General features: G+C 37.3%; 1 protein-coding gene across 1 annotated transcript in view; it reads right to left on the bottom strand.

The window, feature by feature from the left end:
* Positions 1–260: 260 nt before the first annotated feature.
* GYPC (glycophorin C (Gerbich blood group)) overlaps positions 261–19160 on the bottom strand; it is a 33828-nt gene continuing 14928 nt past the window's right edge. The window contains exons 2-3 of the mRNA XM_015635018.2: positions 8387–8437; positions 261–6127 (exon numbers count right to left, since the gene is read on the bottom strand). Coding sequence (XP_015490504.1) covers positions 5931–6127; positions 8387–8437 — 248 coding nt within the window. The 3' untranslated portion in view covers positions 261–5930. The remainder of the gene's footprint in view (positions 6128–8386; positions 8438–19160) is intronic.

Consider the following 19160-nt stretch of genomic DNA (forward strand, 5'->3'; position numbering starts at 1 on the left):
AGAGTAATGTTTCTTCAGAGAAAATAATTGTTTGATTTCTCGTTTGAAGATTGACTTCTTCTTAGATCTATCAAAAGCTTCTCTTGCTTTTGAATGCAAACACCAGCAGTATATCTTTTAGAATTTGTATGCTCTATTAAGAAAAATTCTAGCTGACTATTCCTTTTTGATCTACATTCTCATGAAAAGAACATAATTGGCAATTCTAAAAGTTCATGATGTTTTGAAAAAGAAGAAGAATATGAGAAGAGCCTTTTAAATGCTGAAAATTACAACTTTAATTATAAAGTCATTAATTTCTTCACTTTTTTTTCCATTCAAAATAGAGTAGATTTACACCATCAGTGTATTAATAGCTTTGGTAAATACAAACATTATAGTCAGCTTTAATATAAAATCAGCAGTAAGATTTGGATGCTCTTTTTCTCTATTCTTTTCATTGCAATGCTGCAATCCAAATAGACTTTAGTACAACATATCAGATGCTTTCCAACATACACACAGTTCAAAACAACAGAAAAGGTGTGAAGGCAAGAAGTTATGCTGAAAGCTCAGCACTTATAAAGATTGTATTTTAATTTAATATGCTTCTTTCTGGCATGCATGGAAATACAATTTTTTCGCAGGAAGGATAAATATGGTCAATCAATTACTTGTCCTGCGGAATTCAATGGGATTTTGTCCCAACCACACAGAGAATGGGTACATAAAATAAGGATTCCTTCTTTTCAGTCACAATACTACTGTCTTGAATTAGAGAAGAATCTCTACTACAACAAACGTTTCATTTCTTTGTAATATGGTTGGAATTTTTGCTCAGCATCTAGGTTTTATTTTGATATTGTTAGCTTCCTTTATTTACCCAAATTTTCAGACATCAGATGTGGGTCCATTGCTCGTTCAGGTATTTAGTATTCTGTCCTGAATGAACTGCTGCTTTTGCACTTTCTAAACAGACAAAGATTTCTCATGTGAAGAACAAGAGACTTTAGAAAATGCAATAAACAGCTTTTAATACATTTAATGTGAGTGTTCTGTTGGTATGTATGTACCATCGTTTTTTGATTGGACTTGCACACATAAGGAATCCAAACATCTCTTTTAATTCAAAGAAAACATCTATAATTCAAAGAAATTTGTTGTCAGCAGTTACAGTGAGAAAATACACTGATTTCTCCAAATAGGAATATCTATTTTGTTTGAAAAAAAACTTCTCTCCATCCCTATAGCAATCAGATTACCTTCTCTTGCTCTTATTTTTACTTTCTCTTTATTACTGATTTTTCTCAGCATCTTGTCTCAGTGTTTCCTCTGTTCTGTGAGGAATCCTTGCAGGCTTTAACTGGTGCAGTTCTTTTCTGCTTATCCAGGAACTATAAATGTTTCAGCACTTTGTCTGCATTCCTTGTTGAAAGAAAATAGTCCTTTTTATCTCCATGTACTGATATACCCCTGTGATTCTTAGATTTGATTTAAGAGAAAACTTGATGTTCTGAGAAATCCCATAGTCCTATTTTTAACAGTATCCCAAAGTGATTTGGTCTTGGTATTCTAAAAAGAAAAAAAATTACACACACATATGTATATCTATATATGTCTCATTTCCTTGACAAGTGGCTGACTGAATTCTCCTTGTGTCTGTATTAATGTGCAAAGGCATATTGGAGCTGGGGAACACCTGGAACCATAGACACCAAACCCCAGAAAAGAAAATGTATACCAGGTCCATGGTCTGGCTGGCCAGATACACAGTTGGGACTGACTTATTTCAGACAGAATTACTCTGCTGAGCTGTAATGATGCTTCAGAGGCTGAGATGGGCAAGCAGCCACTTTTGTGCAAGGGAGGACTGTCAGTTATGCTCATAAAATTAGAAGGAATTGAGTTCTAGATGTTAAGACAGAATGTCAGAATATTGAATCTCTGAAAACTTTTTTCAAAGACTGACAAAAAGAAATGGTTTAAAAGGAGATAATTTCCCTTTGCAAGGGATTATTTTTATCAGTCAAAGAATTTGAAAGCTTCATGAACCCACTCTTAAAGCTCACTAATGTCACCAGAAATACCATGTTTAATTCTTTTCATTTCCATACATCTTAAAAAAATATCCTATGTTCCCACAGGATCATATTTATTTTCTGTCTGACAACTTCAGCAAATATTGGTAATTTTGGTGCACTGCTTTCCCATACATCACTATAAAATTATACTTGTAAATGTGGACCTAAGACTTCCCATGCAAAGTAGGATTCAACAAGTTTTCACAGGGCATTAAGGCATGAGGACAAATTCAATTGGCTTGAGGGATCATCATAATGGTCCCTTGTTTAGGGAGAAAAACTGGAGATGATCACTGGAGATTTATAGCATTAAATTTAACAACTACAGAACTTGCAGTGCTATTTTTAGACCTGTTGTCTGTAAAAACATGGCATATGTGATCACTCTGTAAATCTGTCTCAGGTCAGATTGGCCAGATTTGCTCAAATTTGACATAGGATTGGCAATCCAAACCTAAAACCTTTTTGAAAATTATTATTGGCTAGCAGAGAGGGGCAGAGCACCTTCATCAATAGAAATAGATAGATAAATATATGAGTAAATGGCTAATCCTTTGCCACAGAGAATCAGTGGAGATCCAGGTGGGAGCTGGGGGACTGCAAGCTGCAAGAACAGCAGCCACAGCTGAGAAGATGGGGCATCAAAGAGCTGCAGGACAGCAGGCCACAGCATTAGAGGGACCCCACATAAAAGTATGTGGGGGAAGAAGAATCTGTTTCATTTATTATTTTATTCAGGAAGCAAATTTTAAAAATCATTTAACCATCAGTGATGAAAAGCTACGGCTGCCAGCTGAGATGTCTCAGCGTTGTACACAAGGTTTGTTTTAGCACAGCATGCTGCTTGCAGAAGGATGTTTTGCTAATTAGTTGCAAAAGTTATAGGAAGTTTGTAATTCACCCTTTTTACACCTAAATTGAATGATTCAAGACAGTAAAGTTATTGTATGAGTGAAAAACAGGATGATGCCATCAGAATCTGCCAGTCATCAGGTATCATGAGCTTCATTACAAAGCAAAGATTTTCCTGAAGAAAACAAAGAAGCAGAAAACCTTCAGAAACCATTTCTTCTCTCTTTTGAATGTGCTTGAGTAATTTGTAAATACAGAAGGCCCCGAAGCCCAGAAGGACACAGTAAAGAAATAAATTCACTGAAACCAGAGCTCACGAAAAAAGTGCTGCTGCCCAACTATTCAAAGTGGCTCATTATCAATAGGGAAGCTGTTCCTGAATGCTTGGACTGTTTGTCAGCCCAGATAAATAGGGAAAATGGGATAAAGATTGTTAATTAAGCTATTAAGAAGAGATATAGAAGTTGTATTCAGTTGAGATTTAAGGGAAGCAATGACACAAAGTCTGAAGTTGACTGAACTGGTAAGAGTTGGCTGAGCTGAACTCATGCTATACCACCAGAAAATCTGGCCTCTACAATTCCAGTGTGGCACTTTGTCTAAGTCTACCTCATAATTAAAACCTCACACCCACACCAAAAGAAACACTAAGTCATGTTCCTGTGTGTAACAGGTAAGACACAGGTGTCTGATTAAGATCTGCAGGATCAACTTGCAAAAGCCAGAATTTCATGACTGGGGACAGAGGCAAGAATTTATTTGCTATGTCCATCACAATTTTCTCTAAAGTCTATTTACTTTAACAGTTCTAATAATATTAATAATTTCTGAATGCATGAAAGACTGGTAGTCCTCTTTAGATCCTGCTAAGGCTGGAGGAAAGTTCTTTGGTGTTCCCACACTTTGTGTGGGAGAGGCAGCAGAGCTCAGGTCACCCCAGTTATCCTTTTCTCAGAGGAAATATTTACATCTTTATTGAACTGGAGGGTCAGGGGTCTTCAGTTTTAGAAACTCAGTCTTACAGTTAAGATAAGTGATTTTTTTCTAACACTTGTCCTGGAGAAATAAAATAGTTCCTATTTCAAAAGTAGCAAAATGATTAAAATATTAATGGCTCAAAGAAGAAGAAGACAGTCAAGTGCATAATATCAAAATATTTGAGCTCTGTCAGTACTGTGTTTTGTGAATTTTATACTGCACTAGCCACAGAATACAATGTGATTCTGCAATGGTATGCTACAGAAAGTAACTTAAGCATTTCATAAATTCACATTCTTTGGTTAAAATGCTAACACGTGGATTTAAGATTCAAAATTAAAGGGATTTGGATTCTAAAAATAATTCAGAGTCCATTTACTTCAAGTACTGACAAAAGACTGAGATTGTGATTGAAAGAAAAAAATATTGTGTTTCTTCAGTTGAGTCCTCAGTCTTGCCTTGCTCAGATCTCTAACAATATTTTTGAGACCAATGTCAGTAATGAACGCCGGAGTCCAGGAGCTTTCCAGGCTTTGGTGCCAAGAAGTGAGCACAAGTGATCAGCAGCAGTGTCTTGAAAGCACAGCTGTAGATGACTTTATATATATGTACACACAAACATAGATCAAAGCATTGGAAAAAAATATATCAACTTCAGCAGAGCTCATCAGTATCTTATTTGTTATCTTGAATTTCTCCACCTCTATTTTCAGCGGTCCAGGGCACCATGACAGCTGTGGATGAGCAGGTGCAGAGAACAATTATCCTATTTCTGGAGGTAATTGTGGGCTTCAATTAGGAAGCCAACTTACTGGAGTAAAGAAACTCATCAGTGTTGATTCTTAGGTGAGGAATAAGATCTTTTTATGTGACCCACCACGAATAATCTATTTATTTATTTATTTATAATACAGCATTGATGTCAGTGTAATTCTCTGGTCTAGCACACTGCAAAGGATACACAGAAGCCATACAGAGTGAGAAATAGAGCCAGTGGGATGCAGATGAACAAGTTTCTTTATAGTGACAGTCATAGGGTTGCATTTGTGAAAGATGTACTCATATCTGCAGCAGAACTGAATTCCAAAATCCTGCTGGTGGGCACTCAGAGAATTTTCTAATGCAAAATAAATAAATAAATATTCAGGCAAAGAATATCTTACATGAAAAAAATGTAGCTGAGCTCCATTGTTTCAAAGGGCCTGCTTGAACCAGGATTTATCTTTTTATCTTTTAATATCTATCTATTTATGCATGTGTGCACAAAACCTACAGACTAATTGGAATCATATTTGTACGTCTACTGACTATTATATACTATTATGTAAATTCCAACATTTTGCAGTTCTCAAGCTGCCATATAGAGAAAGTCAGTAATAAATCCTTCACTCTTACCTTTTTAATGTTTTCCAAGAGTTTTATTTCTTTGAAGTGTCTTTGATTTTTATATATGTATAAAATTCAAAAATAAAAAAAAAAATCCCAGTGTAAATCCCAAAATCCCAAACAAAATAAACTCCCTTGTGCCAATAAAAATGCACATTTAAGGGATGAAGGGGATATCTGGGCTATACATTTAATTTTTTGAGCTAGATCACCTTTATCTAGTTTAATGTTTGTTCTGTTACATTTGAAATTTAATTTCAGGTAGTTCATCATATCAGAATAGGATGCATCATTATCTCTAAGAGGATGTTTTCATTTGGCATCTGCTATTTTCACCAAATGTCAAGGCTTGACATTTGCTATCTTTATCTGGTTTTGGTGTATCACTCATACTGAGATTTTGTTTCTTCTTATCTGATATTGATTTCAACTGTGACCAGCTGTGTTGCTAATAAAATCAACAGGCAAGTATCTGGCATTTAGTTCTTCACTGCTAGAGGAAAAGAAACAACCCAGTGACAAAAAATCATAAAGAGATACTTTTCAATTAGGATGCTCGCCTGTATCCTCATATTATCCATCTTTTAGTACTTCTGTTGATATTATATTTCTGATTGATTCCCTTGGGGAAGTCTCCATGGAAATCCTTGCCTCTCAGATGAAATATTCCTTTTTGCTCTCATCCACTGCTTCCTGGAGAGCAGGGTCATTTTTCAACGCGGCATCCGCGCTTTCGGCAAACTCAGTTCCTTTGGCCTCGTTGGTGTGGTAGGTGCCCTTGTGCCTGTACATGTACCGGACCATCACCACCAGCAGGCAAATGAGGACAAACACCACGGCAGCAATCACACCTAGGGGAAAGAGACCACTTAAATGTATCACCAGTGATAAAGTATGAGAAGTGTCTCCCAGCCAGAGATCACGACTTGAGTTGCCTGGCAGGGAAAAGCTCACGTGTCATAAGGCATTTGCATGTTGCAGTGGCCAGAGTCAGAACATGCTGCAAGTAGCAAGATGGGCTATAGATACTGCAGGAATACAGGAAGAATTCTCACTAGCTTTCTTTCAAATCTTGGCTTGATTTGGCTGAACATATTGGAGCTAAAAGTTCATTACAAAATGAGGAAAAATAAAAGAACATAAAGGAAAACCAAGAGGTTTCTTTCATCCTTCTGGTAGCATACACCCAGGGTGTGCTGCAGACAACCCCTTCTCAACTGCTCTCAATTTCAGGAAATGTTCAGGGCACTGAGTATTTCATAGGACACATTCAACAAGTAGCATGAGCTGCGTGACTCTGGAACTGCTCTGCATTTGCCAGCTGCCATTTCATTCTGTGCTCTAATTAAGAAATTTTGATTGTAATGAATGTGGAAGTGACACCTGACAGAAGGAAGGGATTCTGGGAAGATCTTTCTTGTCTCCTGGACTAAGGCTAATTTCCAGCTGTGTTCACTGGACAAAAATTTCAAATTGGGTGACCCCAATGTGCATAGGACTAAATGGTGGTGGACTCCTAGTGAAAGAAAGAAAATTCAAGATCCTTTTCCATTATGAAAGGTAGAAGTCCATAAAAGAGGTAAGTCCTGACAAGTCCAAAGAATGACAAGTCCATGACCATTCCATTCTTAAAAAACCCTACAAACTCTAGCCCTTTCCTCCCAGATCAAATTATTGACTTTAAAACCCTGAAAAAAAAATAAGTATTTTGAAGTTTATTCAACTTGTGTGTCTTTTATAATTTTTTAAACGTGATCTTTCTGCATGGATCCAAGATGTGCTTATAAACATTTTTGCTGTGATTCTGTAGGAGTACATGATACTGAGCTGATTCTATATTCATAAGAATCCAGGAATAAGTCAAACATTAAAGGAATAAACAATGAAAAGGACTAGAACAGAACATTCCTAGGGCTTCCTCTGCTGTCAGTGAAGAGGGCGTGTGTGTGGTCATTTCTTCTAGAAGTGAATTTTATATTTTGTCAGAAGAATTGCTCCCTGGGAATGCTTACTATTCTGCAGAGACAATGCGGGGAAGGTGGAGAGTACCTCTTTTCTGCATCTTATATTCAGGCTAAATGGAAAAGTGGGTATCTCCAAAGCTTTAGATTTATCAGCATCAGTAAACTGAGGAGATGCTACTGGCATAAAAACATAGGAATAGACAGAATATTAGCAGTGTAAATAAAGGTTATAACTCTGTCTTTAAAGATATGCCTTAACATTAGCCTCCAGATTTCATGGTGCTTGGTTCTGGAATGTGAAGCTAGAGCTAGCAGAAATGAAATTGCTTATACAAAGAACTTCAAGTTTAAAATAATATCATGGTTGTAGTGTGGGCTTCATCAATTTTTAGGACCTCACTGGTATCCCTTGACACAAGAGGCTCTAATAGGCTTTAGCTGTAGCACAATATTAATAAGCCTAGGGGACTAAGTACAAATCAATTTACCTGCTACTTGTTCATAGAAAGCTGAAATTAAAGTTACAGGAGATGGGACCGGAGGGAAATATAGCAGAACCTCACCAATTTGCACTAATGATTGGTATAGCCCCTTGTGAATGACTGAAATTAGAGTGTTAGCATGGAAATGAACAAACACAATAAAAATAAAAAGACAGGTTCACTCCATGAACATAGCTTTGCTCATTTATTCTGACAACTGTATTTAGTTTAAATGCATGAGAGAGCCTTAATGGAACACCAGGAAATACAGTGCGGTGAATTCTGAAACAATAAAGGGTCAGCTGGTATAAGCTAACATCCCTCAATCAAAGGTGCTACCAGCTCTGTACTAAAGGACAAGAGTGACCCAGTGAATACTGAAGGAAATCAGAGACTGACTTTTCTCTTGGTCTGTTTGGTATTTTCTCCTAAAATGGGGAATGGATGAGGGTGGTACTGCTCAGTATACGGTTTATGCTCATTATCTCATCTTGTTATCTTGCCAATAGTTCCTCTGGGAGCAGATTTCCCACTGGCCTAATTAACTCTAATTGTGCCGCTCCTGTTGTCTTGTCAGCAAAGCAGGGGTTTTGCAAAATGCAAGAAATCAACAAACCCGCTGTTTTAATTCTTATGGTGCTGCTTAGTACGGTCTGCTACTCACCTCCAATAACAGCCACATCTGCTCCAGCTGTGGGGCTCTCCACTTCTCCATCTATAAATAGAATAGAACATAAAAAAGTTAATTATAAAAAAGAAATTGGATCATATGGAGGAGCAGTGACTGCACTGGCAGTGTTGTACTATTTTAACCTGTGAAATTCAGAACTTAATCAATATCTCTTGTTACCAAAAGACATTTATGAAACTTCACATTAGAGTTAGCCTTACTGTAACAGTTTTCTGCCATCATAACACTGGAAAAGAAATAGCTAGCACATTATGCAAACTATCATGGCCCTCAGGGAAACACCTACTGTTTATTATGAGCATTTACCTGTAACATCCTCCAGTGAATGCTTAAATTAAGAGCATTTAGGTACTGTGATTACTCTCAGAAAGGTAGTTTTGAGGGAAAAAAGGCTGATGTCTATTTAATTTCCTATTTATGGCTCTTCAGAGTATGGTCTGGATCTTGATTTGGTGCAAATTAATCTGTGTGTATTGATTTCAATTAATATTTATCTGCAATGCACTGTTTTTAATCTTTGCATTTGTTTTCTTTTCAGCTTACATTTGAAATTACGGCAAGCCTCTCGTGTGTGTGAATAAAACACAGTCCCCTCTTAGAGTAAGTCTGAATTCAGTGATGATAAATCAAATAACATTATTTTCATTATAATTCATTAAAAAGAAAATAAAAAATTCTTTACAATATAAATGCAAAAGAGAAGTACCTGACCACGTTTTTTTGAGAAGTATGAAACTGGTCTGAAATGTAAGCTGCTGAAAGAGCAGCTAGAATTTGAATTACACTTTGATCTTATAGCACTTAATAAGAATACCCAAAACAACTAGTAAATAGCCAAAGCTTTTTAAAGGGGAGATGAAAAAATATCCCAAAAACCAGTAAGGATATTTCTCTCTTAATTGTTTGATATAGACCTTAAGTAAAAGTTAAAACATACACGCAAACACTTCTTCGCCAACTTCCACTTAGTTGATCAGGACAGAACTCTGAATCATTTTCTGCTCCTTATTTCATGTCACTAATATCAGCCCACCTAATTATGTGGACATCTGAGAGGATGATAAACTCCTCGAGTTCTTCTGTGCTAGGTTAGTGACAGGACACTTATTTCTTTGTTTAGTTTTGAATGATTTATATATTTATATAATTCTAAATGATACTGACTTTTGAACAAGAAAAAACAAGAAAAAATGCTTTATGTGAGGGATTTATTTTTTCAATTTCCCTTTGGTAAATGCAGCACATACAAAAGTTCTCTGTCAAAGGTGAAAATGTAACTCCAAATCCTTCTATAAACTCAAGAGTATGGCTGATACCAGGGATGACTTTTGCTATATCTGTATGTATGAGTGAAGGACAAAACACTATCAAGAGTTTTCTCCTTGTTCATGTCCAGTCTCTAACATCAGTTATCAACAAACTGAGAAGAGCTGAGATTCAAAGGATCCACCTCTTCTCAAACATGGGACGTGCTTTTTCTAGAAAGTAAAAGCGCTTTTCCCTCCCCCAGAGATCCTTCCCACGTTTTCTCCCATCTATATACTGATGGAAAGATTGAGCACATCTGTAATTTAAAAACTCTTGTTATGTCTATTCAAAACCCACGTGCTCAGAAGAGATTAATTGCCTCAAGGTCAAGATGCTCTGTATTTCTTTACACACCAAATACATGCTGCATGCCAAAAAAAGCAGGCTCCTCTACAGCAGTCAAATACTTGAAGGCGTGAATTCCAAAGCGCTTCCCAAGCCACACAACTTGCTGCCAAACATTAATTCCAGATCAAATTATTATCCCCTTAATTAAAAAAAGGTTTATGAGTAACTCTCTGCTTGTAACTGGCATTCTCAGGTGCCTCTCAGATTCAGATAACAAGCAGGTGCCTTATCTCTAGTACTTGCCATCACAGTGCTTTTTGATAATAGATTACTGTTTCATCACTTTGCAGAAAAGTTTTCATTTCCATCTTTCTAAGTTTGCAACAGAGTGCAACAACATCTTGAGCTATGGCATCCCTGGCACTGCTCTGCTGAGCCGTGTCCTTCAACAGCCAGCTGACACTGTGATGTGGCTTCTCCCACCACAGTTCCCATTTCACTACAAGAACCAGAGCCTGGCTACTCCTCTGTGTGTCTCCTTTCGACCACAGACCTTGCTGTCCTCCCAGAGAGCTTTTTTCTGCATCAGTCAGAGTGCCAGAACATTGCAGCTACCACCACCAATGACCAGATGGTCAAGGTCTGCTCCCCAGATCGGTTTTGGAGCAATGTCAATGGAGAGCACAGAGACACCCTTAATCCCAGTTTCACTGTCTCTGAAATTTCACTTTGTCCAAAAATAGCAGTGATTCATGGCAATATTACAGTATTGCTAGGCAGGTGTGAAAGTATTGGCGTTGTTCAAGGTTCAAGCAGTGTCGTCCTTCCTGAAATATGACTCAGGAACACAAGGCATGTGTGATGGAATGAGACCATCTTCCCTGAGCAGGAGTGAAACAGGGGTTGCTGTCCAGAAGGGAATCCATGCTTAGCCAGGAACCACAGCATGGCTTCTCTAAACTCAGTCTGTGTGAGAAATACAGTGCAATACTGTAGGACTGAATCTTCACTTCCTGAGGCAAAAAATACATCCAGCTTACTGAAGGAATTTTTAGCTCAGCAATGGCTTTGGCTTTCTCATACCTTCTTTATTCTGCTCTTCTACACATGTAGAGTGCTCAGAGATCTGTGTTACAATAGCTGCTGTTGCACCTGCTTTGATTGTTTCCCTTTGTTTCAAGGACATCTTTTGTGTTATCTGATGCTAAATTGTCCTTGCAAAACTTCCTCTCCCGTTAAACTGGCCCTTGTCCAGCTACAGTCTTGTTCTGAAAGTGTTTAAAAAGTGTTTAAACATTGTCGTAATTTATTGCCACTGGTTACCATGACACACAGAAATCAAAAGATTGTGGGGAAACATGTTTTCCTAAATTTTCTGGTCATCAGAATGAGCTGACTAAATCAAGAATGGAACACACAAATCAGATTTTCTGTTCTTGGAAAGTATGTTTTTAAAAGCCAGGATGATGGGAAAGAAATGCTTTTGTGTCATGACCTTAAACTCATCAAATTCCAGTTTTGCTCATAAACTTACAGATAAGGAATTTTTGCAATATAATGACAATTGCTATCTGTCTCATTCTCATCAATCACATCCTGCTGAGAAGGCAGCAGCCTGTGAAAGTCCCAGAAATATTTCGGACTAAAATACTGCAAGCAGATCTCTGGCTTTGTGCTTCACAGGTGGCACACCAGTACAACTGACTTGTATGTTAACATAGCTGATGGTGACTAATTCCTGCTAAATTTTTTTGGTAAATTTGTTAAATTACCTCATCCAGGTGCAATTTTCCAATAAAACTTGATTTTTATGAATTTTGTTAGTTCTCCCCACCCCTAGTTTTAGCCTACTCTCTTCCATTTTGGCTGAGGAACACTTGTTTGAAGTGGGCAGGTCCAGCAATGAAAATCTTTGCTTGAGGTTCAGCACTCTCTTTTTCTCACTATGCACTTTTCTGACAGTTCTGACAGTTGTAATGATTTCCTTTGTTCTATAAATTGCAAATCTGAACCACTAAAAGCCATAAATCACTTCCTGCCCCAAAATTCTGACACTGGCTTTAAAATATTTTTTTTATTTATTCACACTTTCTTTTATATCTGAGCATCATTCAAGTAGATCTTTCCAGTTCTTTACAATGCCAAGGACTAAATGTGCTTTGTAAAGAGGTTTTGGCATGATTTTGTGACAGCAGAAAACAGGTCTTTAAGGTGCAAGACTTATCAGTGAGCTACTTTAGAAGGCTAACCATATTAAGACATTCCAACTGACAAGCTGTTCAACTTATATGGTGGTGGGAAAGGGCATATTCATCCCCCAAACACTTTCATTCAGCATAGAAAGCTCAGAGTTTAGATCTTGCTCCTTGCAGGAAACAATGGTTTTCAGTGATTCTGTGGCTACTGTCAGTGACACATGAAATAAATTTGTAGAAATCTTCAAGCTTTCTAATTTTCAGGCATCACTTTTGTCTGCTAAATTAGTTTCCAGAAAAAAATAAATCCAGTATTTGTACTCTTGGTGGTTCTGCAGTCAGGACTTTAGGTAACAGTTTAAGGACCTACATGTTTGATTGCTATGGAATTACACATAGTAATTGTAAAGGGATTACAATTTGGCAACCTGCAAAGGGATCCCCCATTTGGCACATTTGACAGGAATGGTTGGGAATGACCCTGCAGATAGACCTATAGATCTAGAGTGTGAACTGCCAAATCTCTACTGTGCAATCCACAAAGGCAATTTGGTGGTATAAGGTAGGCCTCATCCCAAACTTCTCAAGGACTCTCTAATTTCTTAAAATAAAGTTCCAGATTAAAGCTGGTAGCGTGGAGTAGAGAATGAAAAGCCTGAGATTACAACTCCCATTGTCATGATTCCCATGCAGCTGTGGGTGATTCTGCATTTTGGAGTTTGTCAGGCTGAGTGAATATACAGATATCTTTGTTTGATAAGCAGCTCTGACAATGTAGGTTTCAAAGCCACTTGACAGCAGTTAGGCAGCACTGCTCCTGCTCCTGTCCCAGGATTTTTCTACCCACAACTTGTGCTTTTGATTCTTAGCAACCCCAGCATCTCTTATCACGATGCTCCACTGCTGACTGCTAGGTTACAATCTCAGACAAAGCCTTGGCTGCTAAATTACGCTCAAGTAGGTTTTTAAGTGCTTTCTTCGGCAGCCCATTCTTTCTCTTGATGTGCCCGTTCATTGCATGAGAAGCGCTTGAAATTCATTCAATCCATGTCAATGATGGGTTGAACTCCTTAAGGCAGTCATTTCCTTCTCAGGGTTTTCCTAGGCATGCAGACTAGCAAGCACACAGGAAGATTTCATCTTGAGTCAGCTCACCTAATCCCTTTATGAGAAACTGCTGCTAATGGGACTTTCCAGGTGAGGAACGACCCAAACTTGTCACTGAGTATTGACAGATCTGCTTTGCAGAACCAAATACTGACCCAGTTGTTTCAGGCAGTGGTGTGTAAGCAGTCTCTATCTGTAGTCTGAAATGTGTCTTTGGAATTCAGCCATTAAATGTTTAATGGTTTTGCCTTAAACATTCGTACTACCTGTCCATGCATGTCCAGTAAACAAGGGAGATCTTCAAACTGAATAATAGTTCATGGATCCAGTTCATGATTCAGGCCAGACAGAGATGGAATTCAGAGGAGAGTTTTACCTCAGTATTGATTGTTCTTTCCTTCTTCCATACATTTGAAAGAGAACTTTAGTTATAACAAGATGAATGAAATACAGATTACTCAATAATCAACTTGATAAATGTTTGTCTATTTTTTTGGCTTGTATCAATTGACCTAGCACAATGTACCACACTAATCTTGCCTAATTTTTAAAAAGTTGTAATTTAAAAAGAAGACTGCCTTTTTATATAAAGAGCTTAGGTGAGGTTTTAATTGCCTCTACTCAAGATGATACTAAGGTATTTGATTTGGTTCAGTAAAGCATTATAAACTTCTGAAAGCACTGAGGAGTATATGGAGTCTACCAGGCAGCTTTCACAACTGTTAAAAATATTTTCTATAACTACTGCAATTTTAATTTTTTTAAATATTCTTTTTATAAACATGTATTTATCATAACTGTTCCTTTCCCAGGGGCTCTTTTTTGTTCTTTTTATGCTCTTCTGCAGCCATTGTTTCTCTTGACTGGAAAAGCAGACCCTAATGTGTCCCTGTTTTCTCCACTGATGCAAGACTTTTCTTATCACACTCTTAGTATAGAAAAACTAATGAAGTCTTAACACCTCCATTGTTTATGCAACTGTGGTATGTCCTCCTTGCCCTTTGGTTTATATTTGTGCCTTGCAAACACACTGCATTCATGAGAAAATCATTAATCTATTAACCTTAGCACACTGATTTAATTTACAAGCTATAGTTAGAACTGGTTCACTGCAGCTGCATCTGTAAAAATGAGTAGAACCAACTTCTGAAAACTTCATGTTAGAAATATGTTAATTGCTCAAGCTGCTCTCTGGCCCGTTACAATATCAGATGCATCACACTGAGGCCATTCTGAATGAAAAAAAGTCATTACCTATTTTAATATTTGCCAGCAAGTGTGCAGTGCCCTGCCAGAGCTGGCATCTCTTTTCCCGAAGGGTCACCAGCCTGAACCCATCAATTTGACATATTCTGCTGAAAAAGTCATCACCATCTCCCATTAGACTATGAAACACATTAAGGCTGTTCTTTCAAAATTAAGGAGCAGTTTCTCATCTGTCAATCTGGAAAAGAGACAGAATAATTTGGCTGCCACTTGTATACTAAATTATTATAAGGAAAATAATGGTGTCATATAACAACAACAACAATCACATGATCTTTTGGGCAAGTAAATGGACTGTGTTGAAAATGTAAGTTACATCATGTGGGTTAGAAATACCTACAAAATTAAAATGCTCTGGGCCCAATTCTCTAGTTATTCCAGCTAACAAGTACTTTGTCATTAATTCTAAACAGACAAAGTACAGTTTTATTCAAATAAAGGTCTGTTCAAGATTTTTTGACAATTTGAAATATAGAAAAGATAAAAAGCAATTACCAAATTAGTTGAATTAATTTAGGATTGTCACATAATTTAAATTTTATTTGATTCTAGTATACAGTGTTAGCAAAATAGTTTTATTACCATTCTAGAATGTTATGAAGTAATTAAGAGAAAATGTGGTTTACAGTGTTTGTGGAAGTAAAAGCTTCACTCTCAGAGTTTCTCCTTTTGTGAAGCTGAATTGCCATTGGGTCTTGGGGAAATTCAGAGATGGAGAAATACACTAAAAGTCATCTTGTCAAAAAGTAAACATATGATATCCCTTTATGATAAGATGGAAAAGGAGAAAATATTAATGAAATTTGGGAAAATATTTTAGGTTAAAAAAAAATAAGGACCTTTTAAAAGGGAACAGATATTCTACATTTTGAAATAAAAAACACATATCAAATTTAAAAAGATGAAAAAATTGTTTTAAAGGATTATATAAACTAAAAAACACACAGATATTTTTTAAGTAACTTTTCTGTTTATCCCTCAAAAGGACTGGAAAAGAACTGACAGTGCCTTAAAATTCCGCTTTCAGTTTGAACAGTTTGAACCACACACTGGTTAGTTTTAGGTTTTTTTTTTTTTCTTGAGTTAGAAGTTACTGGAGACTAACTTCATTGCTCAGGCTGCTGAATACCTACCACCAATTCTGATGGCAATTAAGTCCATCCAGTAAAAGCATTAAAATGACAATTCCCCTTTAGAAGTACTACAAATGTTGCAGTGCCCAGTTTTTGCCATGCTCCTATGGGAAAGCTGCTCAATGTTTGAAGACCAAATGTCTTCTTATCAAACAAAGGTGTATGAAATGTGAGAACCTGGAAGGAGGTCCAATCTATTAAAAAAATGCTGCATGTGGCAATTTGGAAGTTTTGTCCTGTTTTGTTTGTTTCATACGTATAGTTATATCCCTACAAAATTTCCTTTTCTATAGAAATAGGTTAATGTAACCAGGCCATCATTTATGTTTTTCCTCTACAGATGTCAAAGCCAGCTCATATACAATGTCTTCCTGGGGAAGATAAATTGACCTGGAATTGTTTCATTGAGGAAGGAGTGACAAATGGAATATGACTAAATCTGTCATATACAGTCCATGATCAGGACATTTTCCTGCCTTTGCCTCTCCTCCCACCTTTTCTCTCTTCATCAGAGCAGAGTACTCCTTGTGAGGGCTTTATAATTGGGGAGGTTCTGAAAGAAACTAAATATCCAGTAAATCGGATGATTCTTGCTAATTTCTGTCTGACTTTCCTCCAAAGTCAACAACTTTAAAGTTCTATTCATTTTTTGTTGGAACAAAATGGGAACAAACCAGTCATTCACTCCTTCACTGAGTTAAAAGCTGAATACACAGGAGCTGCTGGCTTAACTGATTAATCATTGCAAATGTTGCAGATGACCATAGGTAATCAAAGCAGCTGACCATGGACAAACTGAAAGCCCATCTGACAACCGGCAATTGATATTTATCTTGCAATTCTTAAGAAACAGTTCATGAAAACAGCATACCCCACTGATCTAAACTCTTCATGTGAAAAACATAAGCATAAAAATTTGGGACAGAACATTTAAATGAAAAGTCAGAGGCCAAGAGATCTTGGAGTAGGTAGGTGACCCAATCCCTCGTGTAGGTGGTTACATGAAGCAGTAAGACAATTTAACTGCTAAACTGCTTGTAATTATTTACCAAGACAAACTTTTAATTTGTACCTAACAGTCTCAGACTTGACTTTCAAGCCTTTTGATTGCATCATAAGAGGATAAGGTGATCTCTGTTTCTTAATGTTGTTGTGCTTGACTTTTATGACCAAAATAACTTCCAAAGATTAGATTCTGGTTTACATTTGAAACATACCCTCTTTTATGGACATGGCAATAAGCATTTATGGATTTGGCACTAAGACAAACATTAGTTAAAATTAGTCCCCTTAACTAAGACACTCAGAACTACTTGTTAGAATTTAAAACATTTTCATCAAATACATTCAAGTACATTTTTACACTGATTTTCTCTGTTCCTGCTTACTGCCTGACTGTCCTTTTATCCTTCACAAATTTTGACTCCATTATTCAACTCCAACTGTTTTTAAAGGAAAAGCAGGCAAAGATAAGGACTGCTTCAATTTTCATGAAAACTGCAGACTGGAGAGAAAAGGGAGACCAGAGTAGCCCAGCACTAAAGGAAAGGCAATGAGAACTCAGCATTTTTAAGCTCTGTTTAGCAGCAGTCAGCTGTGCAGTAACCACGAGCTTTCCAGCCATCAGGCACATAGACCCAAAGCCCTGCAGCTTCCCCTCCCCACAGGGAGCTGCTGAGCGAGAGAGCCTCTGTATACTGGGGGTTAGGATTTAGGGGGCAGAGACATAGATCCAAAAACAAGAGTGTTTCACTGACTCTGTTGCTGGCAGAAAACTCATTTTAATGAACACAGACATGCTGAGATAGAAACACGGCCATTATTCTGTTGAGGTTGATAAATGTCTATTTCTCATTGAGATGAAAAAGCTTGACCTTGTGCTTAAACTATAGATGATATAATCAAACTACACATAATGTCACCTAGAAACCACCTGGAAACAGGTGAAAAACTGATAATATTGTAAGAATTCAAAGAATGTAGCACCAGGCTCCTATCCTTAGAAAAGTAACTTTCCCAATACGGGCAGGTTTCTTCGTTTATGCACATTCCCACCATCAATATTTTGTAGCAAAGCAGTCCAACAGGTGATAATTCTTGGAAATGGGAGTTCTCTGTGCTCTGTCCCCTGGCTTATTTGATATGAATTGTATTCAGCTCCATCCAGCTCATACACCAGTGCTTGCCTCAGGCACTGTCTACTGTGCGTTGCAAGTGGAAATGTCAGGATGTTTAGCATATGCTCTTCAGGGACACAGAGATCTTTCCTGGAGCACAGATGAGATTAATATTATTAATGGAGATATCTGTAGTGGAAACAGTCTTCCAAATGCTTTGAATATTGAGCATATTAAACAAAGAAAATAAAACATATTGAAACACCTTAGAAACTTGCAAGGCAAATAGTAGCTCAGGGCAACAACATTTCTTATTTCCCAAGGTTTCTTCAATGAATATGCAGATTTCTTTTGCATATTTGCTCTAAAGACAAAGGCCACATTATTATCTGAAAAGCATTTATGTATCAGTTCAAAGCTGTCTGTACAGAGTTGGGGAATTTTAGCAAAACTTCTTTACCATCTATCATTCATCTGAGCAATTCTAGACAGATTGTGCAATAATTGTTGGGGAAAAAAAGAAAAAGGAAAATTTGTGTATTATTTTTGGACAACTGTCTGGTATTATTTGAAAAATAGCATATTGAACACATTAACAAAGCTAAGCATGAAAAGACCTGCACTGAAACCGTATACTGAATATTTTTTCAGCACAGGCTTATATTGTGAAATTCATTAACAGTTTATTGCTAATGTTCCGCTCTCCTAATGCAACACAAATGTCAAGGACCATGTAGGTGGGAGGCTAATAAGCAGCCTGATGAGATGTTTGACTGCTGGAAAGGAGTCTGTGTGATCTCAGCTGTCTCCACAGGTGCTGCTGGAGGACACTAATGGGCAGTTGGCTGAGGTGAGAGCTGTGTGTCTCTTCCAGCTCCAGCTATTACCGTCTGGTCTGTTCTGACATGCCTTCTTGCAAGATCTCTTCAGCCTCCACACAGTGTGGTGAATTCTGGAGTATGGTGTGGGAATTTCCTTCCCATCAACCAATAAGCAAACTTAGAATAGTTTAAAGAAGCCAAGAATTCTGGAGTCTATAATTAGGGAAAATAAATCCCAAACATTATTGTTAGCACTGCTTAGCCATCCCTTTACAAAGCTTGTGCTGAGGGCTTAACCTTGCCATGAGGTTGTGAGACCCATTTTTTTTGCAGAGCTTTCAACATGCCCTGGTCAGAAGGGCTTGATATCTCCTGTAGGTGCTTAAATGAGATATTACCCTCTGTGTTTTGCCTGTTAAGTTGGACTCATGTTTATAGAAGGAAACCAACCATGCCAAAACTTGATGCTGCTACATTCTTAAGTAGAAAAGTACTTCATTTAGTTTAATCTC

Source organism: Parus major, chromosome 7, assembly GCF_001522545.3.
Source record: "Parus major isolate Abel chromosome 7, Parus_major1.1, whole genome shotgun sequence".
NCBI lineage: Eukaryota > Metazoa > Chordata > Aves > Passeriformes > Paridae > Parus > Parus major.